This window comes from Callorhinchus milii, unplaced genomic scaffold (genome assembly GCF_018977255.1).
Source record: "Callorhinchus milii isolate IMCB2004 unplaced genomic scaffold, IMCB_Cmil_1.0 Scaffold2, whole genome shotgun sequence".
Taxonomy (NCBI): domain Eukaryota; kingdom Metazoa; phylum Chordata; class Chondrichthyes; order Chimaeriformes; family Callorhinchidae; genus Callorhinchus; species Callorhinchus milii.
In genome coordinates this window covers 59235809-59261776 of record NW_024704743.1, presented here as the reverse complement: position 1 = coordinate 59261776, position 25968 = coordinate 59235809, and the positions used below count along the sequence as shown (strand labels likewise).

The following is a 25968-nucleotide window of genomic DNA, read 5'->3' as shown; positions in this document are numbered from 1 at the left end:
CCTCTCCTCCCACCTCAACCTTCAAGGTTCTGTCCTTGACTGGTTCAGGTCCTACCTTTCACACCGCCTCCACTTTGTCGTGGCAAACGGCTTCTCCTCCAGCCCCTGTGCCTCGTGGGGTGTTCCTCAGGGCTCTGTCCTCGGTCCCTTTCTCTTCACCCTCTACATGCTCCCCCTTGGTGACGTCATCTGCAGACATGGGGTAAATTCCCACATGTATGCGGATGACACCCAACTCTACCTCTGGTTCCACCCTGAACTCCAGGACTACTGACTTCCTGACCAACTACCTGTCTGACATCAAATCCTGGATGAGGGACAACTTTCTCCAACTCAACATCAGCAAGACTGAAGCCCCCCTGATTGGCTCGCGCCAGCGCTTCCGCACCTCAGACGCTAGCGCAGCATCAGCCTCCACGGCTGCACACTCAACCTCACTAAGCTAGTCAGGAACCTGGGTATCTTGTTTGGCCCTGAACTGTCCTTTCTCCCCACATCCGCGCCATGACCGACACTCCGCAACATTGCCAGACTCCGCCACAGCCTCACTCCTCAGGTTGCCGAAACCCTCACCCACGCATTCGTCAAGGCAATGGAGGGATAGGGGCGAGAGGAACAAGAGGGATGGAGGCTTGTGTGAAGTATAAACACCAACACAAACATGTTAGGCCTGTTTCTGTGTTGTAACCCCTCAGGCTGCTGAAAGCCTCACCCATGCATTCGTCATATCAAGGCTCGATTACGGGAACTCCCTCCTCATCGGTCTTCCCAACTCTTCCCTTCACAAACTGCAGATCATCCAAAACTCTGCAGCACATGTACTTTCACCCACCAGGCTCCGTGATCCCATCACTCCCACCCTCGCCCGACTCCACTGGCTCCCCATCTCCCGAAGGATTGAATTCAAGATCCTCGTCCTCACCTTTAAGGCTATCCATGGCCTTGCCCCCTCCTACCTCTCTGACCTGCTGACTTCCTAACAACCTGCCCACTCCCTCTGTTCAGCGGGCTCCGGTCTGCTCCACGTCTCCCGCCTGACCCGCCCTACCATCGGTGGACGGGCTTTCAGCCTCTCTGCCCCCACACTCTGGAACTCCATCCCACGGTCCCTTCGCCTCGCTTCCTCCCTTGCCTCCTTCAAGGCCGGTCTCAAGACCCTTCTCTTCTACCATGCTTTTGGTCGCCCTCCCACCTCTCTGCTTCCCTCATCTCTACACCACATGCTCAAGCACCGACAGCTGACTGTTCAGCGCTTTGGGATGTCCTCCCGACTTGAAATGCACTCTATAAATGTAATTTTGTTGTTGTTGTAAATATACCAGTAGAAATGGTCCCTTAGTTCTGGGTAAAATATTTAGTTCCTTTGTGCACAGTGTATTCGTACACGTGTATTGAAGTAAAAGTGTTGGTTTATTTCTCTTCCAGGATTAATATAGAATCATAGAATTATATAGCACAGAAGGAGGCCATTCAGCCCATCATGTCTGTGCCGGCTCTTTGAAAAGAGCTATCCAATTTAATCCCACTCCTCTGCTCTCTCCCCATAGTCCTGCAAACTTATCGTCCCCAAATAATTATCTACTTCTCTCTTAAAAGTTGTTATTGAATCAGCTTCCACCACCCTTTCAAGCAATGCATTCCAGATCCGAACAACTCTTTGTGTGAAAAAATTTCTCCTCACCTCCCCTCTGTTTCTTTTAACAACTATTTTAAATCAGGGTTACCGACCCACCCACCAGTGGAAATAATTTTTCCTTGTTCACTCTATCGATTCCTCTCATAATTTTGAAAACTTTGATTAAGTCTCCTCTTAACCTTCTCTGCTCCAAGGAGAATAATCCTAGCGTCTCTAGCCTCTCCTCATAACTGAAGTCCCTCAATCCTGATACCATCCTGGTAAATCTCCTTTGCCCCCTCTCCATTGCCTTGACATCCTAAAGTGTGGTGTCCAGAACTGAACACAGTACTCTCGCTGAGGCCTAACCAGTATTTTATAAAGGTTTATCATAACATCCTGACTTTTGTATTCTATGCCCCTATTTATAAAACCGAGTATCCCATATGCTTTCTTAATAGCTTTATCTACCTGTCCTGCACCTTCAAAGATTTACTTATATGAACCCCCGGGTCTCTCTGTTCCTTCATCCCCTTTAAGATTGTACCATCGGTTTATATTGTCTCTCCTCAATCTTCCTCCCAAAATGCATCACTTCACATTTCTCCACATTAAACTTCATCGGCCACGTGTTTGCCCATTTTACCAGTCTGTCTATGTACATTTGCAGTGTGCTACTAACCTCCGCACTGTTTACTACTTTTCGTAGCTTAGTATTATCTGCAAACTTGGAAATTGTACTCCCTATACTCAAGTCCAGGTCATCTATACAGATCAAAAACAGCAATGGTCCCAATACTGACCTCTGGGGGACACCACTGCACACTTCCCTCTAGTCAGAAAAACAACCGTTCACCACCACTCTTTGGTTTCTGTCTCCCGGCCAGTTCTGTATCAATGCTGCCACTGTGCCTTTAATACTGAGGGCTTCTATTTTATTTACAAGTCTCTTATGTGGCACTTTACCAAATGCCTTTTGAAAATCCATATAAACTACATCAACTGCACTACCTTCAACCACCCTCTCATTTACATAATCTAAAAACTCTGATCAGGTTGTTGGACATGATTTGCCTTTTACAAGTGCATGTTGGCTGTCCTTTATTAACCCATATTTTGTAAGCATTTGAAAGATTGTGGCCAGAGCCTCCATTATTTCCACCCTTTCTGCCCTCAGTAACCTAGTATGCATCCCGACGGAACAGGGTGACTTATTTACCTTGAGCACCGACAACCTTTTTAGAACCTCCTCTTGGTTTATTCTTATCTTATCCAATCTCTCTAACCTCTCCTCCAATACTGTGGCATTGGCTGTATCCTCTTCTTTTGTGAAGACTGATGCAAAGTACTCATTCAGTACGTCAGCCATGCTCTCTGCCTGCACAAGACGATTTCCTATTTTGTCCCTAATTGGACCCACCCTACATTTGACTAACTTTTTATTCTTTATATGCTTATAAAATACCTTAGGGTTCTTTTTTATGTTACTCGCTAATCTTTTCTCATACAATCTCTTTGCCCCTCTTATTTCCTTTTTCAGTTCTCCTCTGTACTTTCTACATTCTATTTGATTATCTTCTGTATTTTGGACCTGACATTTATCATAAGCCTCCTTTTTCTGTTTTATTTTAACTCCAATTTCCCTATTCATCCAGGGAGGTTTGGATGCCCTACCTTTCCCCTTTGTGGGAATGTATTTGTTCTGTCCCCAAAGTATCGTATCCTTGAAGGCTTCCCAATGCTCATTAGCTGTTTTACCTCCCAATCTTTCTTTCCAGTCCACCTTGGCTAGGTCCCTTTTTAACTCATTGAAATTAACCCTCCTCCAGTTGAGTATCTTCCCCTTTGATTGCTCCTTGTCCCTTTCCATAAGTACTCTAAATCTGATAATGTTTTGATCGCTGTTGTCCAGATGCTCTCCTACTGAAACCTGCTCCACTTCATTTCCCAGAACTAGATCCAGCACTGTTTCCTTCCTCGTTGGACTAGAAACATACTGATCCAGAAAGTTATCCTGCACACATTTTAGGAAACCTTTCTCCTCCTTGGCCTTTACACTGTTATTTTGCCAGTTTATGTTAGGATAATTGAATTATTCTTTTCTTATCCCTCCTGAATACATTGTAGCCAGGAATATTCAGCTCCCATTCCTCCCCTTGTTTGAGCCAGGTCTCCGTTATTACCATTACATCATACCCCCATGTAGCAACTTGAGCCTGCAGCTCACCAATTTTACTTGTCACACATTTACGCACACGCACTCCAAGACCGACTTAATCTGCTCTACATTTCTCCCCTGTCTAATCCCTCCTTTTTCTGGATTACTCCTTATTACATTGCTATTCGTCTCTCTCAGGCCTCTGTGTAACTTGTTTGTCCTCTCTGGAGGACAAGGCTGGAGAGTGCAGCCTTGGATGCTGATGATGTCAGCGCCTGAGGTGCGGAGACGCTGACGCGAGCCAATCAGGAGGGCCTCAGTTTTATGCACGTTGAGCTGAAGAAAGTTGTCTCTCGTCCAGGACTCAATGTCAGACAGGCAGGCTGTCAGGACATCGGTGGTCGTGGAGTTGAGGGTAGAAGAGGAAAGGTAGCTCACATCCAGTAATTCATGTCTGACAGACATTCTGTCAGGAGAGCAGTGGTCCTGGAGACAAGGATGGAGGCAGAGAGGTAGAGTTGGGTGTCATCCGCATACATGTGGAAGTTGACCCCATGTCTGCGGATGATGTTACCAAGAGGGAGCATATAGATATTGAAGAGGAGGGGATCAAGGACAGAGCCCTGAGGAACGCCACATGAGAAGGTGCTGCGGCTAGAGGAGAAACCATTTGTGAAGATGAAGTGCAGGCGGTGTGAGAGGTACTATCTGAACCAGTCAAGGACAGAGCTGTGAAGGTTGAGGTGAGAGGAGAGGCAGTGGATGAGGATAGAGTTGTCGACAGTGTCGAGGAAGACGAGGATGCAGAGGGAGCCTTGATCACAGATGGACAGAATGTCATTTGTCACTTTGACCAGGGCTGTTTCTTTCCTGTGGGCTGTACGGAAACCCGATTGGAAGGGTTCGGGAGGGGAGTGGCGGGAGAGGAAAAAGTGAAGCTGGAAGCAATAACTCGTTCCAGGACTTTGGAGAGGAAAGGCAAGTTGAAGATGGGGTGGTAGTTTGAGAGTAGAGATGGATGCAGGGAGGGTTTTTAAGGATAGGAGCCGTTTTTAATGGGGTGGGAGCAATGCCAGTGGACAGGGAGAGGTTTATGATGTCTGAGTAGAGGGCAAGGAGGTGGAGCTGGGATGTAAGGAGAGGAATAGGGATGGGGTCGAGGGAGCAGCTGGTCAGTTTCATGTGGGTTATAGTGGTAGTGAGGAGGAGTAGGAGACAGGTTTAAATCAGCGGATAGGGAGATGGGAAGGGTCCAGGGTGGGATGGGGAGATGGGGAGGGTGTCGACTTTTGATTCGAGGAAGTCTAGCATTGCCTCGCAATTGGCATTTGAAGTGAGGATGGGTGAGGAGTGAAATGCTGGGTGGAGGAGTCGGTTGGTGGTAGAGAAGTGAAGCTGGGGTTGTTCTTGGCCTCCAAGATTGTCTTGAAGTAGAAAAATGATTTAGTGAAGGCAAGGGAGAGTGGTAAGAGTTGATAAGGTCCAGCCAGATCTGCCGATGGACCGTTAAGTTGGATTTAAGCCAGGTGCATTCAGTAGCATGCACGTGTGCTTTAAGGCAGTGGCTGGTGGCTTACATGAATAGGAGACACTTCGGGAAGAGAGTGGAGCAAGTGAATCGAGAGCCACCCCATTACCACGGCGGTTAGGTCGTGGGGTATGATGGAAGGTGTAGCCAGGTGGTGTGGCCTCTGTCAGGGGGAAGGTTTCAGTGAGGGCGAGAATGTCGATGTTTTCGGCAATAATGACATCTTGGATGGTGAGTGTTTTGTTGGAGAGGGAATGGACATTTTGTAGGCTGATGTGGAGGGGGGACAGTTGGTGGCGGAATGTGAGGGGTGAGGGGTGGGGAAGAGGGAGGACTGACAGGGAGGGTGGAAATGTGGATCAGGGAGGAGAGGTTGGTCCCCGTGGTCAGGGACCGATGGGCCTTACGGCGAAAATGGGGGATAGGGCAGTCTGAGTGGCTGCTGTTGGACTGCCAGCAGTGTCTGCCATAGTGGGCAGAGGGAGGCTGTGGGACGGTCAAGCAGAGATAGGAGTCAGGGAGGGCGGTGGGAGAGGAGGACCAAACAGGAGTAATGGAGAATGGAGGACAGGGGTTGGAGCATTATGGGGAAGCAACTCATGTTGAAAAGAAGATAGGAATGGGTATTTTGAAAGGATGAGAAATTTGTTAAACTGTCTCATTGAATTCACCAATAAAATTGCAAAGTTCTACTGATTTTCTCTCCAGAATGTACTTCCCAAAATCGTGGAATCATAGAGAATATAGCATAGAAGGAGGTCATTCGGCTCATCGAGTATGAATTTGTGCTAGCTCTTCCACTGGAGCTAACTAATCGCAATTCCTTTCTCTTTCCTTTTATATACTCTTCCTCTTCAGATGTCAGTTTGTAAATGACCAAGAAAGGACGATCAACATGACAGAAGTTCATTACAATACTTTACAATTGAGAAGATTATAGATGTATGCGCTCGTATGAATTGATATAGTTTTTGTCTGCATGGTTGGAAAGTTTCTGAATCCTTATGTTTGTTAGGTAAGGGTATTAAGGGATATGAGGCAAAGGTGGGTAATTGGAGTTGAGTTACAAATCAGCCATGATCTAATAGAATGGCAGAACAGGGTCAAGGCGCTAAATGACCAAATCCCGTTTCTATATTCCTATGAATCTAAATTCTATAATCTACAAGAGCTCCGACAACTATAGCAACACGTCCGATGAGCAGGGAGTTAGCATAGTCAAGCCTGAACGTAATAAACACATAGACATGTTGTGAAAAGCACATACAGATAACCCCTGGCTATCTGGACTAACGGGGGGTGGGCGGCGGAGGGGGGAAGTAATCAGTCCGGTGAGCTGGAATGCAATTACAATCTGGGAAATGCACAAAATGCTTATGCAGTGCTGGAAAATGACAGTAATAGATTTACTGGCAATTTCGGGCATTGCATCTGCGTTTCTACCATTGTCAATCAAAACGTAGTTCCTCACGCGGACCCAAGATGGCAAAGGAAGGACGATGAGGCGGGAAGCTGTGAGGATCACATGAGCTGCTTAGGCTAGCGTTGGTGAGCAACAGGAGAGTTGGGCCAATGGGAGCCCATGGAAATTTTTTTAAAACCCTTTTGGTGCCTGGTTTGGGTAGGGTCAAATTCCAGATACCCTGAGTCCAGTAAGCCAGGGGGCTACTTTAAATGTGGAATACAGTAGGCAAGTTCAAATTTCCTGCTTGGCTGCAGGATAGGAATGGAAGAAGTACAGCTGACACTATCTGGATGGAAAGTCTCTTGTCTTGGGGCCAAAATTATGCAAATAATTCTGATACATGGCTCGTCTGAGATTCTGGAATATCGGAATAAACTAGCAAAGGCTGGATCATTCAGTAGAGTCTGATTTCATGCACCAATATTCTTACAGTACCTCAGTACACAACGCAAATGAATGTTTCATTATAGTACTTGAAATAACATAACACTTCAAAACAAATAATATGTTGTAGTGTATTGTGTAGTGATTTTTTAATGTCAGGCAAATGTAGCAGTTTTTCTGAATCTCTATGTCGGAGGAATATTGTCCAGGCTGATGGGGGAAACTCTACATTTTTCTTCAAAATAGTAGTATCTACAGATAATTCAGATAAAATTGATCTTTCAGTTCATGGCAGTTCATGGAAATTTTGCAACGTGTAAGTTGGATGGTCGACCCTCATCCTATCCCTGAAATCCCTGATCCACATTCCCACCCTCCCTGTCAGTCCTCCCTCTTCCCCACCCCTCATCCCCCACATTCCGCCACCAACTGTCCCCCCTCCACATCAGCCTACAAAATGTCCATTCCCTCTCCAACAAAACACTCACCATCCAAGATGTCATTATTGCCGAAAACATCGACATTCTCGCCCTCACTGAAACCTGCTACACCTTCCCCCTGACAGAGGCCACACCACCTGGCTACACCTTCCATCATACCCCACGACCTAACCGCCGTGGTAATGGGGTGGCTCTCGATTCACTTGCTCCCCTCTCTTCCTGAAGTGTCTCCTATTCATGTAAGCCACCAGCCACTGCCTTAAAGCACACGTGCATGCTACTGAATGCACCTGGTTTAAATCCAACTTAACGGTCCATCGGCAGATCTGGCTGGACCTTATCAACTCTTACCACTCTCCCCTTGCCTTCACTAAATCATTTTTCTACTTCAAGACAATCTTGGAGGCCAAGAACAACCCCAGCTTCACTTCTCTACCACCAACCGACTCCTCCACCCAGCATTTCACTCCTCACCCATCCTCACTTCAAATGCCAATTGCGAGGCAATGCTAGACTTCCTCGAATCAAAAGTCGACACCCTCCCCATCTCCCCATCCCACCCTGGACCCTTCCCATCTCCCTATCCGCTGATTTAAACCTGTCTCCTACTCCTCCCTCACTACCACTATAACCCACATGAAACTGACCAGCTGCTCCCTCGACCCCATCCCTATTCCTCTCCTTACATCCCAGCTCCACCTCCTTGCCCTCTACTCACAGACATCATAAACCCCTCCCTGTCCACTGGTATTGCTCCCACCCCATTAAAAACGGCTCCTATCCTTAAAAACCCTCCCTGCATCCATCTCTACTCTCAAACTACCACCCCATCTGCAACTTGCCTTTCCTCTCCAAAGTCCTGGAATGAGTTATTGCTTCCAGCTTCACTTTTTCCTCTCCCGCCACTCCCCTCACGAACCCTTCCAATCGGGTTTCCGTACAGCCCACAGGAAAGAAACAGCCCTGGTCAAAGTGACAAATGACATTCTGTCCATCTGTGACCAAGGCTCCCTCTGCATCCTCGTCTTCCTCGACACTGTCGACAACTCTATCCTCATCCACTGCCTCTCCTCTCACCTCAACCTTCACAGCTCTGTCCTTGACTGGTTCAGATAGTACCTCTCACACCGCCTGCACTTCATCTTCACAAATCTCCTCTAGCCGCAGCACCTTCTCATGTGGCGTTCCTCAGGGCTCTGTCCTTGATCCCCTCCTCTTCAATATCTATATGCTCCCTCTTGGTAACATCATCCGCAGACATGTGGTCAACTTCCACATGTATGCGGATGACACCCAACTCTACCTCTCTGCCTCCATCCTTGTCTCCAGGACCACTGCTCTCCTGACAGAATGTCTGTCAGACATGAATTACTGGATGTGAGCTAATTTTCTTCAGTTGGACGCTCAACTATCCTTTCTACCGCACATCTGCGCCATGACCCACTCTGCCTTCCCCCACATCCACAATATCACCCAGCTCTGCGACTGTCTCACTCCGCAGGCCGCCGAAACCCTCATTCACACTTTCATTACCATTGAGGTTCGACTATGCAAACTCACTGCTTGTCGGCCTCCCCAACTCCTCCCTCCATAGAGTGCAGATCATCCAGGACTCTGCTGCCCGTGTCCTCTCCTGCACCAGGCTTCGTGACCTTATCACCCCCATCCTCGCCCGACTTCACTGGTTTCCCATCACACACAGGATACAGTTCAAGATCCTGATCCTCACCTTCAAAGTCCTCCATGGTCTTACTCCACCCTACCACTGCGATTTCCTAACCCCCTACAATCCTGTTCGCTCCATCAGCTCAGCGGCTCCGACCTTCTTCACATCCCCCGCCTCACTCGGTCCACTATTGGCAGGCGGGCCTTCTGCCACTCTGCCCCCACCCTCTGGAACTCCATCCCACAGTCCCTCCGCCTCGCCCCCTTCCTTACCTCCTTCAAGACCCATCTCAAGAACCACTTTTTCGGCCGTGCTTTTGATCTCCCTACTTCACCCCCCCTGCTTTCCACTCTCCCTGATCCCGATCCCCAGCTCAGGTCTGAAACTCTTGCTGTCCAGCGCCTGGGGATGTCCTCCCAACATGAAAGGCACTATACAAATGTAATTCTTTTGTTGTTCTCTTCATAGATTTAACCTGTTGCTTCAGAAAACAAGTATTCAATAAAAGAGAAAGGGTCCCTGAAGTTGAGATCTCCTTATTGTGTTTGGATTTTCACATTCAGATATTCCATCTGAAATAATTCTAGACATTAAATGAGTCCTACGAGTCATCTTGTCAACATAGGATTAGATTTATTGCACAAAAGGTGTTAACAGCACACCCAAAAAAGAAAGGACTGAAGCCAGAACCAACTCCAATAGCAATCTTAGTTGAACTAGGTGGAGAGTGTAGTAATCGCTCTGATTAAGCATTCTGAGATGTTACTCATGTGAAGTGTTGTATAAATGCAAGTGTTGTAATTAAAGGTAAGTAATCAAAATTGGAGTCACAACTGGATCCTGTGTAGAGTTTAGAAAATCTATGATGTGACTATACTGCCAACGGCTACATGTGTACTATTACAATGAAGCTGCATTCCTTTGGGATTTGATCTCAGACTTCCTAAAATGTGCCAAAGTTTGCAAAGTTGATCATGCTGGCCAATGCATGAAACTCCAGAGGATGTCAAGGAATGTGCATCCCTCCTCCACACGCACTGCCAGAGACCAGATGTAGGCGTCTCTGCCTGGACAAATCAACCAAGGAAAATGGATCCATGTTATGGCATTAGAGTGGAATGGATCAGATTTTAAGGAAGTATTCCTCTAACTATACCTAAGTATACCAATAAAATATACTGGATGATTGGCAAATAGTGAGAATTAGAATAAGACTTCAGGATGAAATACTTATATAAGTGGTTGATGCAGTTGAACACTGAAGGAATAATAATAATCCTTGCATTTGATATAGAGCTTTTTAACGTCTTCACAGAATATAGTATAAAGTGAATTGACTGTAGATTTGTGGGCGAAATGCGGCAGAAAGTAACCTGAAGGATAAAATAATCTATTAAGTCGATGAGGAAAAGGATCTGGAGGTACACATGCATAAATCTCTAAAAGTAGGAAAGAAGGTACAAATAATGAGTTCCTGTGACGATTTTGCACTCTGCTCTGTTCAAGTGCATCTCAAAAGTGGATTTATATAGCCCTGTACAGAATAAGAATAGGAATTTCGATTCCAACAAACCTTTTTTTATTATACTGAAAGGTTTGACAAGATCGCCATTTGAGAGAACAAAATCTAAAATCATTTTATATAAGGTTCCCAATCCTCGGTGGCTGATTTGCCTAGACTAGTCGGCCAACCAATATGTTTTTTTGATTGATTATTTCTTGATATATACAATACAATACAAAATGACATTTGTAAAGTGCCTTTCATGTCGGGAGGACGTCCCAAGGCGCTGAACAGTAAGGGATTAGGACCTGGGAGGGGGTTAGGATCAGGGAGGGTGGAGGGCAGGATGGGTAGCCGAAAACATGGTCAAAGAGGAGGGTCTTGAGGCGTACCTTGAAGGAGGCAAGGGAAGGAGTGAGGCGAAGGGTATGTGGGATGGAGTTCCAGAGGGTGAGGGCAGGGAGGCTGAAGGCCCAACTGCCAATGGTGGAGCAGGCCAGAGCCTGCTGAGCAGAAGGGAGCAGACAGCTTGATAAGGGGTTAGCAGTTTGGAGAGGTAGGAGGGACAAGGCCATGGATGGTCTTGAAGGAGAGGACGAGGATTTTGAACTCAATCCTCTGAGGGATGGGGAGGCGGGGGAGCCGGGCGAGGGTGGGTGTGATGAGGGCACGCAGCCTGATGCGGGAGAGGACATGAGCTCCAGAGTTCTGGCTGATCTGCAGCTTGTGGAGGGAAGAGTTGAGAAGGGTGACAAGAGTTGGCATAATCGAGCCTGGATGTAATGAAGGTATGTATGAGGCATATATGTTTGGTCATATTATAAATATTGCTACTAAGTAGCTGCCGGAAACAAAATATTGATTTAACACAGACTTACTTATACTACTGCAAATGTTCTGCGGACCACTTCTTGATACCCCCCCGGGCCACTTTTAGTTGGTGGGCCATGGGTTGGCCACCACTGGTTAAGGTGGAGACACCTGCATCTAATCTCTGACAGTGCATTGAGGAAGATGGATTTACATTCCCTGAATGTTGCACCATTCAATCCTCATAGAAACTTGAGTTTCCCATTGTTCAGACTGTTTATAATGTTATTCATTATCGAGCAGAGGGCCACTCACATCATCATACAGTTACAATTATATAAAAATGGACAAAAAAGGAATATTAGAGTTTGTGGGTCTATAAAAATAAATGTACGGAAAAGTAAACCAGTTTGCTAATGTATGGATTTATTTACCACAAACAAGAATCTGTTTTACTTACAGGTGATCCAGGGTCTCCAATTGCTAACGGACCAGGGGGACCAGGTCTTCCTTGAAAACCCTTGTCACCCTAAAGAGACAGAAACATTTACGTTGTTTAGTGTTTTTTTTTAATCAGCTGTTGATATGCATTGAGAAAAATCATAGATCTATTTACAAGGATTATATGTCCTATCAACCAAATTGCTTAACTAAGTGTCTTAAAATACATGTTGAAAGCATACAAAGCAACTTGTTCTTATGACAATACATCTCTATATGTATATATGTGTGGATGTAGGCTGGCAACATGTTTGAAGTTGACAGGAAATCATATTCCTATCTGGACAATGATTCTGCCGACAGGATAATATCTACACAATAAATGCTCAGTCTTTTTTCTATTTTCTGTACTTTTTTAAGGTATTTTACACATTTGATTGCAAAGATATTCTCATCTTGCATAGATCACTGGTGAGGCCATATTTGGAATAATACAAATATTAAATATTTTTTGCATTTGATATAGTCTTATCATGTTATGGAAATGTCTCAAAGTGCTTCAGAGGATTTGCTGTAGAATATAATTAGTGTGAGCTTTGCAAGCAAATACAGCAGGCAATTTGCACATAGCACTGTCCCACATACAGTCATGAACTGAATGACCAATTTTACCTGGGTGATTGTTAGCTAGAACATTGGTCGAATCTCTCTCTTTTTTTGAATAATGCCTTGGGATCCTTTAATGTCCTCCTGAACAGACAGACTGGCCTTGGTTTAACATCTCAAACGGCATCTCCAACAATACAGCGCACTGCTTGCCTGCACTGGAGTGTCAGCCAAGACTGTGAACTCAAATACTTAGCTCGAGGCTGAACCCACAACCTCCTGACCCACTCAGAGTTGAGAGTGCTTCCAAGTGAAACTGGACAAATGGTATCAGTTTGGCTACACTACCTTCTCAAGAATGTTGTAGCATTGGATTGTATTCATGAAAGAACAATAACAGCAACATATCATGCCTTTCACATAGGAAACATCTCAAAGTTGCTTTATAAAGTGTGGAAGGCCCGAGCAGGTGACACATAGGGGTGCAAGAGAGAGGTAAGGAAAGGGCAGGGAAATTAGATTGAATGGATTGTTCTTTCAAAGATCCAGTATAGAAATGATGGCCCTTCTTTTGTCCTGTAAATTTTGACGGTTCTGTGGAATTTCGAGCCTCAGGTTTTAAGATTAAGGTGGTGACAATTTCAAGCCTCAGTCAACAATCACTGTCTTTTCTTGGATATTACTGTCCCTTTTCTTTGCCTGGATTTAATTTCTGCACAATAATAATCCTTGCATAGTGATTTATCACGTCTTCGAGACATCTCAAAGTACTTCACAGAAATACTATAAAGTGAATTGACTGTACTTTTGTGGGTGAAATAATATTATTTTACTGACATTGGACCACTTATTAATCACATAAATGTTTAATCTGATGATTTTGATGCTGAACAATTATCATTTGCTTTACTTACAAATTCCCCATTCTTACTTACTGTGCCATGCTGCTCAGCGGTTAATACATTGGTCACTATATGAAGAAGAATACTGTCATTTACCTTTGAGCCAGGATATCCAATGCCAACATCTCCTCTAAGACCAGGTGAACCAGGCAGACCACGGTCACCCTTTAGGAAGAAATAAATAAATGATGGGTGAAAGACATAACACTGAAATCAATCATTACCAGACAATTTGCAAGCAACTGTTCTATTTAGTTGTGTGAGGCAATCATAAATGTCAGCAAGGTTGAAATGGAAAAGTATAAAGCAAAACAGAGGAAAGAACAAGTACCTCTTATGTTTCCTATTAGTGGCACATAAACCACATTCATGGGATTATAAATAGTACTACTAAACTCCAGTTTCTTGCTAGTTTCTTCCTCCACCTGTCTTGGAGTGGTTTAGGTCGTACCTCTCCCACCGTCTTCATTTTGTTTCCACAAACGGCTTTTCCTCCGCCCCCGCACTGTCTCGTGCAGTGTCCCTCAGGGCTCTGTCCTCGGTCCCCTCCTCTTCACCTTCTATATGCTCCCCCTTGGTGACATCATCCGCAGACATGGAGTTAACTTCCACATGTATGCGGATGACACCCAACTCTACCTTTCCTCCTCTTCCCTCAACTCCACGACTACCGATGTCCTGACAGCTGCCTGTCCGACATCGAGTCCTGGACGAGAGACAACTTTCTTCAGCTCAACGTACGCAAAACTGAGGCCCTCCTGATTGGCTCACGTCAGCGCCTCCGCACCTCAGGCGCTGACAGCATCAGCATCCAAGGCTGCACTCTCCACCTCTCAAAGCCAGTCAGGAACCTCGGGGTTCTGTTCGACCCTGAGCCGTCCTTTCTTCCATATCCGCGCCACAACTGGCACCGCTTTCCATCACCTCCAGAATATCGCCAGACTACGGCACTACCTCACCCCTCACGCTGCTGAAACTCTGGTCCACACCTTTATCACCTCAAGGCTGGACTGTGGGAACTCTCTCCTCGCCGGCCTTCCCGGCACCTCCCTCCACAAGCTGCAGGTCATTCAGAACTCTGCAGCTCGTGTACTGTCCCGCACCAGGCTTCGGGACCACATCACTCCCACCCTCGCTCCCCTCCACTGGCTCCCCATCCCCCAGAGGATTGATTTCAAGATACTCATCCTCACCTACCTTGCTCTCTCCTACCTTTCCGACCTACTATCCCCCTACCTACCCGCCCGTACCCTCCGTTCCTCTGGCTCCGGTCTGCTCCACATCCCCCGTCCCAACCGCCCTACCATCGGTGGCCGGGCCTTCAGCCTCTCAGCCCCGAGGCTCTGGAACTCTATCCCCCAGTGCCTTCGCCGCCTCCTCCCTTTCCTCCTTCAAGGCCGGTCTCAAGACCTTTCTCTTGACCGTGCCTTCACCTCCCCTCTCGACTCTCTCCCCGCTCCTCGCTCCCTCCCTCCCTTCCCTCCCATCACCCTGACCATTTCCCCCCTCCTCGCTCCCTCCCTTCCCTCCCCTCACCCTGACCATTTTCTCCCCAAGGCTCGGGTCCTGACCCAACTGTCCAGTGCCTTGGGACGTCCTCCCGACGTGAAAGGTGCTCTATAAATGGAATCTTGTTATTGTTGTAGTTGGCCTTTTTGGACTTTGCTGATATGGGGTTTACAATTTGCCAGCCTTTGCAATCCAACCCTCCTAAAACAAGAGTCACAATTATTCTAACAAATTGATTGGGGCATATTGCAAATTAGACTTCAATGTCCCAAATGTGTTATAGCAGCCAGTTGTTTATGATGGCTCAGTGTATTTCTATGTAGTTATCCTGTAATATTCCCAGATAAAAAGGTTTCTGCAGCCCAAGTACTTTGGATTCCAATCCACAGTGTAAATTTCAAATTTCAGTACAAGCAACCTCAGTCAGGTTCTCTTGCAATAGAAAGAGAGCATTCATCAGTATCAGAACAATTTTCATTCCATTGTTTTGGGTACAAACTCAAGTTGCATAGGTGAAAGGATAGGCACCAAAATGTGTCTACCTCTATTTCTAGGCTTGCCTGACCCTGCATTTTTGATCTAGCACCTTATCATGTCATCAAAACATCTCAAAGTACTTCACAAGATTGTTACTGAAAAATGTAGTGCTCAGAGTCCTGTAGCTCAGTGGTTAGAGCACTAGCCTTGCAAGTGAGAGACCTGGGTTCGATTCCCAGCAGTACGAAACCTTGGCCAAGTTTCCTTACTCCACACGCCTGATAATAATCCCTCAAGAAAAAAACAATAATAATTTGGTCACTCAATCCATAACTGTTTGTGGGACACTGCTGTGTGCAATTGGCTGCCATGTTTCACCCACAAATATACAGTCAATTCACTTTACTGTATATTCTGTGAAGCACTTTGAGACGTCTAGAAGACATAAAAAATGCTATATTAAATGCAAGGATTATTATTATTATATTATCTAATTATAGGAAAATGCGGCAATTTGCACACAGCAATGTCCCACAACATAAAATCAGTAACTAATTAGATTTGGAGGATTGTTGACCAGGACACTGGGAGAAACTCCCTTATCTTTTTAAATCATGCATTGGGATTTTTAAGGTCCACCTGATAAGGCAGATAGATTGCAGACAGGACCTTGGTTTATCATCTCAACCAAGACTCCCCCAGCATGGTATTGGAGCGATGGCCCGGATTATGAGCTTAAAGTCCTCATAGGGCTTGAACCACAATCTTTTGACTCGGAAGCTATAGTGTTAGCAGCTGAGAGATTATCCTCACACGTGCACTCACTGAGTTTCAGTGGCAGGTCATAGTCAGCATTGAACTGCACGGCAAAAGAAGCCAGATGCAAGTTGGGAATTCATATGTTCCAAACAAAATTCCAAGAATTTCAAAGATTTCCCAACTGATACAGAAGTATTAGTTTCCTATAAATCCTCCAAATGTACTGCCACTTATATAGCCAACCATGTGCACTTAATTACATTTCAGTATATCACCAGAATGTAGAGATAAGCAGTGTGAGGAAAATTGACAGTTTTACCTGCTAAGATGTGAGGTTTTAATGGAAGGGGCTCTCCTCATGCTGGGTTAATGCTACACAGGAGCAGGCACCTCTCTGCTACCTTGCTTAAGTCAATATGAGTTTTACCAGTGGGTGTTGGTAGATTATTTACTGTGGGGAAGATCACAGCCGAACTTGCCATCACCTGTCCTCACAAATTAGGATCAATGGATGGCAATCAGAAACACTAGCTGATGTTTCCCCTCCCAAGCCTGTGGCTCCTGAGGACAAATAAATGACTCCTGGTGCTAGGACATTTGCAGTCCATATGATTCAGGACCATATATTTAGAGGGGTATGGGAGAGATTAGGAATGGTGGAGGCTCATGTGGAGTATGAATACCGGAATAAGAACTGATTTGCCTGTTTCTGTACTATAACATTCTACACAATTCTACCAACAGAGTTGGGAGGAAACTTTATCAACATCAACAACTTTCATTTATATAGCGTTCTACATGCAAGGTAGCATCTTGGAGTGCTTAACAGTGTTGGAGCCTGACACCCAACTGGGGCAGATGACCAAGGACATGGTCTTGAGGTGTGATCTCAAAATGGGGAAGGAAGGAGAAAGGCAGAGGGATTGAGGGAGAAAGGAAGTTGCAGAAGGCACGGCCACTGATGGTGGAACGTAGGGGATGAAGGACATGGCGCAGGCCAGAGCCAGCCGAGAAAAGGTGGCAAGTGGTGGTGTGTGGAATAAGCAGGTCGGAGAAATCAGGAGGTGCCAGGGCATAATGGGATTTGTAGATGAGTGTCAGGATCTTGAAGTCGATCCATTCTATGACAGGGAGCCAGTGGAGCCTGGAGAGGACTGGTGTGATGGGGGTACAGAGGTTAGAGTGGTTCAGTACATGGTCGGTGGAGTTTTGGAGCAGTTGGATTTTGTGGATAGTGGAGTTGGGGAGATCGTCAAGAAGAGCGTTTGAACATTCGAGACGGGAGGTGACAAAGATGTGGACTAGCATTTTGGCTGCGACGAGGTTTATTACCTTTTGTCGTGAGTGTGGGACTCATCTTTTAAAAGATACTTATTAATCCCCTTGGGTCTCTTGCTCCATACACCAAACCCAGTGAGCTAAGGTAACCCGAATAGCTCAGTTGGTTGAGTATTGGAATTAAGACCAGAAATTTCTGGGTTTCAATCCGAATAGGTTAACTCAGCCCTTCACATTTTGAGGCTGATTAAAATGAGTACCAGGTCTAAATCTAATGCAGGTGGGGGCTTTCGGTAGTGAAAGTGAGCTCCAAGGAAATGAAACTGATGAAGTAAGACAGATTTGAACAAAACAACCTCATTATAATGTGTCCAGTTCCAAGGTCTCAGGCCCCGTGTTACAATGAAGCGACGAAAAATGGATGACTTTGGGTCATTAGGTCACTGCACGCTTGCTGGCTTGCTGTGCTAAAAAAGGCCAACTTATGAATCCCTTGACTGTACAGCACCTTTGACCTTTTCCTGACATGAAAGCTGCTATGTAAATTTGTTGTTGTGCAGTACTTGCAGGAAATGGCATCAGTGGTGATCTGACAACTCAGAAGTCAGCTATTATTTGTATGTGACAAGTTGACCAGTCCATGACAGGACTCCCATCTTATAGATGAACCCACCTTATAAGAGGGCACCTTATAACAGGGTGGCTCTTGGAACTTTGGCTCCCAAACACCTTAGGGATTTGCTCTCAATATGGAAGGCAGAATATGGAAATGTCAATTTGTATTGTATTGTCCTCCAGTAAGAAAGATCTTGCAGTTTCATAGACCCTTATATATCAAAACATGCGTGTTACAGTAATTTATGTCAAATGTAGCAATTGTATTTTTTAGGTAAAAATGGCAGTAATATTCTGCAGAGTAAAGTTCCACAAACAGCCGTGAAATGAATCGCAATTGATCTGGAGGATTGTTGGCTAGGGAACCAGAAGAAACTCCCTTCTCTTCTTGAGTAGCGTCTTGAGATCTTAACTGTCTACCTGATCAGTTTAACTACTCACCTGAAGGTCAGCATCCCTTAGAAAGCAGCACTCCTCAATACTGCACTGGATAATCAACCAACATTATGAGCTCCAGTCACAACGTAGAGCTAAAACAGATGACCTTCAGGAATTGTTGGTAACTGAGCAGTCTGTCTAGCATATCAATGAGATTTGAAAAATACAGACATATCCTCAAGCCTGCAATCCAAAGCCTACCCTGATGGGAAAGTAGTCCAACCCATTGAGCCACATCAGCTCCCCATGCCACCTTCTGCCAAGTCCAACAGAGGTCTGTGTTCATCCATGAAAACTTTAATAACTACAGTAATTTCTCCACATTATGAGACACCGTAAAATGAGGGGGTGGGGAGGTACTGGGGGAGGGGGAGGACCTTTTTTTAAAATAAGGCATTTGTATTTTGGATTTTATGTTAGAAAGCCCACATAGAAAACATGTGGATGAAAACTGTCAATGCTGCCCTTTGACGGAGCTGTTTAATCACTTTTAATATGCACTGTGAATATTTCAGATATAACTGTAGATAACATGTGACTAACTGCTTGTTTCCCAGGCACCTGCAAGAGAAGACCTGGTTGTTGATGTCCATTTCAATTTGAAATGTTGTGTGTTAATGTCTTTCACAGTAATTGTTCCCCTAAGGACTACAAGGAAATTTGCTGCTGCTGCAGCCTGAACTCCACAATAAATCTCCGAGCATTCTTCACTGCTGGTGCCAGAGGCCTTTTCATGCGCAGAAATCACTTAGCGCTGGATTCTGACTCACAGCCAGTCACAATGATAATTTGTCAAAGAGGTTGAGCAGTTTGGATGTAGTGAACCATAAATTAAAACTCACGACAAGGAAATAAATTGGATGGAATTTACACACTGTTACTGACACGGGAATATTTGGGTTCTGAGTAGTACATATATCGATGCTATAATGAGATGCCAAATCCCTCCGTCCCCCCGTTCCCCATAACCACAACCTCAGTGAAGTGGTGATAGATAAGGAGCAGAAATGTCGCTTTTATCAGTGGAATAGAAACCCAGGTATATTTCAGAAGGATTCAGAGTTTTGTCCTCCTGACGTGAAAGTCATTATATCTAAAGTAACTTATCATTATGTTCATTCTATACCTCTAAACAGCAATTCCCTATGAAATACTTTGAGATGGCTTGACTTATAGATGCTATACTAAATTTAAGCGTTATTAATAGTGAACAGTTAGTAGTGAGCACTGTAATATTGATGTGACCCATTCTGTCAAACGCTATGGTCGACTAACCTTTCAAATCAACTACAAGAAGGATGTACCCCTTGATCACTAAGTATACCAAACCCAGTGAAGCGAGATGCACTTCACACCCATCCATGCTAACTCTTCATTTTTCAGATTCTATATCATTATATATAAACTACAACTGGAAAACTGGTATTATCTAGATGCTCAGTGGATCAATATCAGACAATTAAGAGTTGCAGAACAAATCTGGACAAAGCATTGCTTATATCTTAATATAAGCAGAAATGTTATGCTCTGATTAAAAAACAAGAATATCTGAAAGAAAGCATTGTTTATGAATTTCACAATTTGACATGAATGATTTGGGGAAAAAAAGGATTTGTCCCGTCCTAGTTTGTAACCATGTCATTCCACATCTAGAATGTCCTGAACATGTTAATGGGATTAATTTAAAACACTTTTCCATTGGGAATAAATGAATATTGAATATAAAACTGGCACCAAAATGAATCCTTTTCATTAAGAATACAGGAGTTCAAGTGTGTTCCGTCCATATGTTTTATGTTTTGTTGAATCAAGTTTGAAGCCAGACGCAGATCTTAACTGATTCTACAGGCCACCCACCTCACATAAAACTGCCATTAAACAAACTTAAAGTTAATAGTTGTCCGTGACGCTCTTGAATATTTCCCTAAGTAATGATCTCCGAAAAGCACATTTTAATGAAAAGGTGAAAAGGGAACATTCCTGCAAAACTATTGGTAACTCCCATCAAATGCCATTGAATTTATATTCCAGTTATATGAAACAAAATACAGCAATTTAGAATTGTTGGATTTTAGAGTATACAATTTAGGACTTATATGGCTTTATTTACACATCCTCGGACCAGCCTACCCATTAGGACTTTGGCTTGCAATGTGAGCAGGAGCTGAGTGGGAGGATGCCATCCCCCAGTGACTGGTCTGCCCTTCCAGATCCTGCCATAGAGCCAGGCTGGCTGTGCTGACTTGGGAGTACTGTGGACCTGCCTGCCTCAGGAACTAGGCTACTGAGACCGCCACAGAGGCTGGCTCGATTCTGATATTCCGTTGCAAAGTACGTCACCTTGGAGGCAGTTCACTGTCCTTGTGGCCTTCACTGTAGCCAGGGATAGCGATTTTGAGTCAGATTGTTTGAAGTAATTACTTATGAAGCAATTTTAGATATTTTGATGATATAAATTACAATAAAATAAAAATTCTCTGTGCTCTTTTGTGAAAGACATCCAAATACTTATTTAATGTTTGTGGCATGCAGATTGGTCTGATAATTAAGGAATCAATAAGAATTTGCCAGTTATGGTTTACAAACAGTAAAGATTAAAGATTTGTAATATGATAAGCGTTGAGAATAACCATGTATCTTTATTGAATTATTATGTTGGTTTTCTTGTTAATCTAAAATGCAAGGAATATAGTAACAGTAACCTCTTGACTTACTGGACTCCGGGTATTCGGAATTGGGACCTCGGTAGGCCGGGTCCAAAACCAAAATTTAAAAAAATAATTTTGAGGGTGCCTATGCATGTGTGGACTCCACCAGCCTAACTATCTTGGCACATTCCCTTGCTGGCTATCACAGTGGCCAGGGATAGCAACTTTGACTCAGATTATTTGAATCTTATTCACTATCTTCTGCTCACGGGATTCAAACAATTAAAATGCTGGTATTGCATTTACACTGCTTTAGTGCAGACGATCTCGACTTCAAAATAGTCATTTAAAAGTTCCTGGGTGATATGTATACGTGACCATTTCTAAATTATTAAAGGGCTGGTTGCACTTTGAGGATATATAAATGCTCCTTTCTGTTCTAAGTTTCTTTCCTGTTGGAAGCACATTTGAAATCATTTCCAGGAGTATAAATGGGGAATACCTAGTGTGAATAGATCAGAGGTACAGCAGACTGCATCTCTCTAATCAGTTGCAGTCAGACATTCATCTGAACTGATTTTCTTAGCCTCCCTGAGGGATAAATCACTGGGGTCTAGATTTACTCTATTTACATAGGATTTTAGAGGGTCTGAACTTTGTAAAATTCTTAAATACTGTCTTTATTGTTTTCGGTAAATTATTTTAAGAACTACAGAAAATCAACTTCAAAGTTGAGACTGAATTCAATAAATTGCCAAATTCTGGTCGCTCTAAAATGCTCCATAAATAAGAATAAATCTAGGTCTAAGTGGAATTTCTCTCTATAAATGTCATGAAACACACTGAAGAATTGTACCACACAAACATGTTACAACCACTTCAGTGTTAAGAAGTCTTCAGCACAAACTAGAAAGCTAACCCACTGAAACTATCATTTTGCTCTGAAAAAAAGTTTTTGAAGCATGTGTGTTTTTAACTGTTTGACAGTAGAGTTCTTGTCAGTTGCTATAGTTCAGATCTGTTGAAGATAAATGAATCATAGAATCCTAGAATTATATAGCACAGAAGGAGGCCATTCAGCCCATTGTGTCTGTGCCAGCTTTTTGAAAAGAGCTATCCAAATTAATCGCATTTCCCCACTTTCTTCCCATAACCCTGCAATCATATCCTCCCCAAATAATTATCTAAAAATATAAATGAATGTATTCTTTGTTGCCAATCATTTCAAAATGGACCCTGTGGGAAAGGCTTTTGCTTTGGCATCAGATAGTACATTGCTGAATCTAAAGGCAAAAAAGAGAACTCAACATCTCAGAGCATTCTCGAATTGCTTAACTACAGTAAACAAGAACCGGGTTTTACTTTCTGATGTTACAGTTGTCCACAAAGGAAGGATCGACCTTCAGTGAGATGTTTCATTGAGAAATACCATTGCTTGTTGCACTTGTTGCAGGGAGAAAAGTTAAGGATCTTCTCAACAAAGGCAAATTCAAAGTTAAGGTTACATTGGTAATCAGGTCAGAGGAACACTAATGGACCACCTCAGGAAATAATAAAATCTCAGCCTCACAAGTTGTTCAGTTTCTGAGAATTTGTAATTATTAATAAAATAATAATAATCCTTGCATTTGGTATAAACCAGTCGAATACAGATTTTGTGGCCTTAGAACATAAAGATGAATATTTGTTTTAAAATTAATATTCATTCAACAAAGAAATATCAGCTGGAAACAGTGCACAAAACTTAGTTTGGATTTGGAACTCCTCTTTGACCATCTCTATTGGTCATCTTGCCCCTCCCCACTCCTTTCGACTTCCACTCCCAACTCGGGCCAAGCCATTACTGTTAAGCGCCTTGGGACATCCTTCTGATGTGAAAGCGCTATATAAATGTAAATTTGTATTGTATAACAATGGCTTTTTAAATATGTGCGGCATCATAGCTGAACCCAATCCTGCCATTGACCAAATTCATATATATAAACTTTTCAGTAAGGGGTACTGAATAGTATTCAGGAACAGAAGCTCATGCTGATCAAAACCCCATTCCACGAAAGATCAACTAAATCAGCTTAGCTTTGGAGATCGTCCTTGTCTGTTTGACTCTATCTTAAACTGGCTCTGTATAAGCCAACTGAACCAGCAAAAGGGGAGCTAGGGAACTATTTCATCAAGCTGCAAAGCATTTCCTCATCTTAATCAAAAATACTACAACAATCTCTGGTTTTATTTCAGAAATCATCCACTCAAGTTCATGAAAGACAGGAAAGTTGTGTACAAGTCTTTCGGTCCACTGAAATTGATGCACTGTAAGAGGTATTGGAAGTGCAAAAAAGTAGACTGAAACTGCTGCTCCAAGTATCACAAGATTCCTTCATTTATTTATCTGAATAAATACGCAATAGCTCGAAATTCAAATCCTCAAATTAAAATTTAAGATTGTGCAGAAAATTCTTAAGTTTCAGTCTGAATTTGAAAGTTGTTTTTCCACAGTTCTTACAAAGGTACACAGAATGAAAAGTTCTTCCAAATTAAGACTGAAATTTAGGAATGTTCAACAATTCTGGAAAATCTTAATTTTAAGCGAAAATGATCATATGGGCAGAGATCTGAAGGAGTGTCAGGCTTTAGATAAGGGATCTGTAAGTGATCAGTCCAAACTTATTACTAATGCAATGTTTTCTTGATACTACTGCTGTCCTTAGTTATTTGTTTATTCTGCAAGTTCATATTTCCTGCATGGATAAATTTCTCTGAAGTTCTTATGCCTTCCCCGGGAATGCATGTAGTTTACAGAGTTGCAAAGAGACATATATATGCACACACATCCTTGCTAATGTTGGTAACATTGGCAAATTTACTCTAAACTTGGTTAAAACTAAGATCTGTCAGTGATTTTCATGGGACCATTGCACAAAAATCTTGCAGGAAATGAGGGCATATAGTTATAACAGTTGTTAACTCACTCCATATTATGTTAACTGTCACAACTGTTAATTTATACAAGTCATATTCAGTGCTCAAAATGTGCCTCTGTGTCCAGTATTTTATTTTTAATCTGAACTGAAAGCTGTGGAGGTAGAACTGAGCTACCAACATCCACAAAGTCAATATGCTAAGGCTTAAGAGAAGTGACAATTTTGGCTATGTGGGATCTGTGGGATCGTACTTGTTTCTATTAGCAGACAATCGTACTTGTTTCTATTAGCAGACAGCTGTAAAATAACCTAACGACTCCACATGATCTGCATGGCTTCCTGCCATCACATGAAGTACTTGCTTCATGAGGTAGAAGAGTATATGCCAGGAACATGCTTTGTTGGGACAACAGCTGCATCATTCCACACAGCTGTCCTTTAAAAAATCAGAAATCATTTCTGGCGAGTAATCATCAGTGGAAAAATATGGTGCGATTACTGAACCCTGCATCCTAACCATTACTTTCAGAAAAACATATTCCTTATGTTAACTATTCATTTGGGAGTTAGCAAATCCAAATAACGTGTAATGAATTAAATGATGAGCTGCCAAAGGTGTTGATGATGCAGTGGTGGACTGAGGACACACAGATGTCTTCAAGTTACTTGAGCAAATTAATCAAATCGGATGACAATTATTCAATTCAGGCATTAGAGAGGAAATTTTTAATAGCTTTGTGCTGAGAACCATAGAAATGTACAGCACTATAGAAGACCATTTGGCTCATCGTGTCTGCACTGGCTCTTTTAAGAGCAATCCTTTCAGTTCCATTTAGCTGTCCTTTCCCCATATCCCTTTAGTTTACTCCTTCCCACATTCAAATAATGAACCGAGCATGGTCAGCTACATTACAACTTCACTATAGCTGTCTGAACATCCAAACCATTAGCAATCTGAGCATCAAAATTGAGAAGTCATGACTTGAAAATTTAGTCACACCTTTCACTCTTAGCTGATATCACTGTTTTAATAGTAAACTGCAGGAGAACCTGACAGGCTGACCTGAGCTGAGGATTTTGTTCACTGTCCATATTTAGTTACACGGCAGCCACCCTTCCCAATGTTCTCCCCCGCCCTCTATTGAAAATGCTGGCATTTTATTTTTATCCTTGTATTTCTCAAAGTGTTTCACAGGAATTACAGTAAAGTGTAGTTTCTGTGCATTTTGTAGACTAATGTGGCACTCAATTTATACACAGCAATGTCCCACAACAGTCATGAAGTGAATGACCAATTCTATTTACAGGTTCTCAAACTATGGGACGGGGAGGGGGCAGTTGCATACCTCCCAACAGTCACAGGCTTTATGGGATTGGCCCTGCTTCCCAGCAAAGCCACCCACCCAACAACCAAACCCCACAACAATGCTTCCCTCCACAACAATCCTCGCGACAACAGTGCGGAGCAATAATTCCACTTGGAAACAACAAATTGCATTTACATGGCCCGTTTCACACTGGAAGGACTCAAGGTGCTGGACCAAGCTCAGTCTTCCCACTGATAAAGTAGGACTGATGTATATTATACTGACATAATCCAGAATTGTTTGGTGTTTTGTTTCCTAAAATGTTTGTACAGTTTTAATTTAGCTGCTGCGATTTGAACAGCATCGTGAGATAACATGAAAGGTGCTTTATGAAATAAAATTTGTACTTTTGACACTCAATTATAACTATATTCAAATCAAACCCCTTCTACTTTATTGCTCGTATTCTTGCAAAGTATAGGATTTTCAGTTCTTTGTCT

The 25968-nt window shown here is 43.5% G+C and overlaps 1 protein-coding gene across 1 annotated transcript in view; it reads right to left on the bottom strand.

The window, feature by feature from the left end:
• LOC103185989 (collagen alpha-1(XXVIII) chain) overlaps positions 1-25968 on the bottom strand; it is a 91105-nt gene that overhangs the window by 36722 nt on the left and 28415 nt on the right. Inside the window, exons 12-13 of the mRNA XM_007904771.2 lie at positions 13616-13684; positions 12031-12099 (exon numbers count right to left, since the gene is read on the bottom strand). Of these exons, the coding sequence (XP_007902962.2) occupies positions 12031-12099; positions 13616-13684 (138 nt within the window). The remainder of the gene's footprint in view (positions 1-12030; positions 12100-13615; positions 13685-25968) is intronic.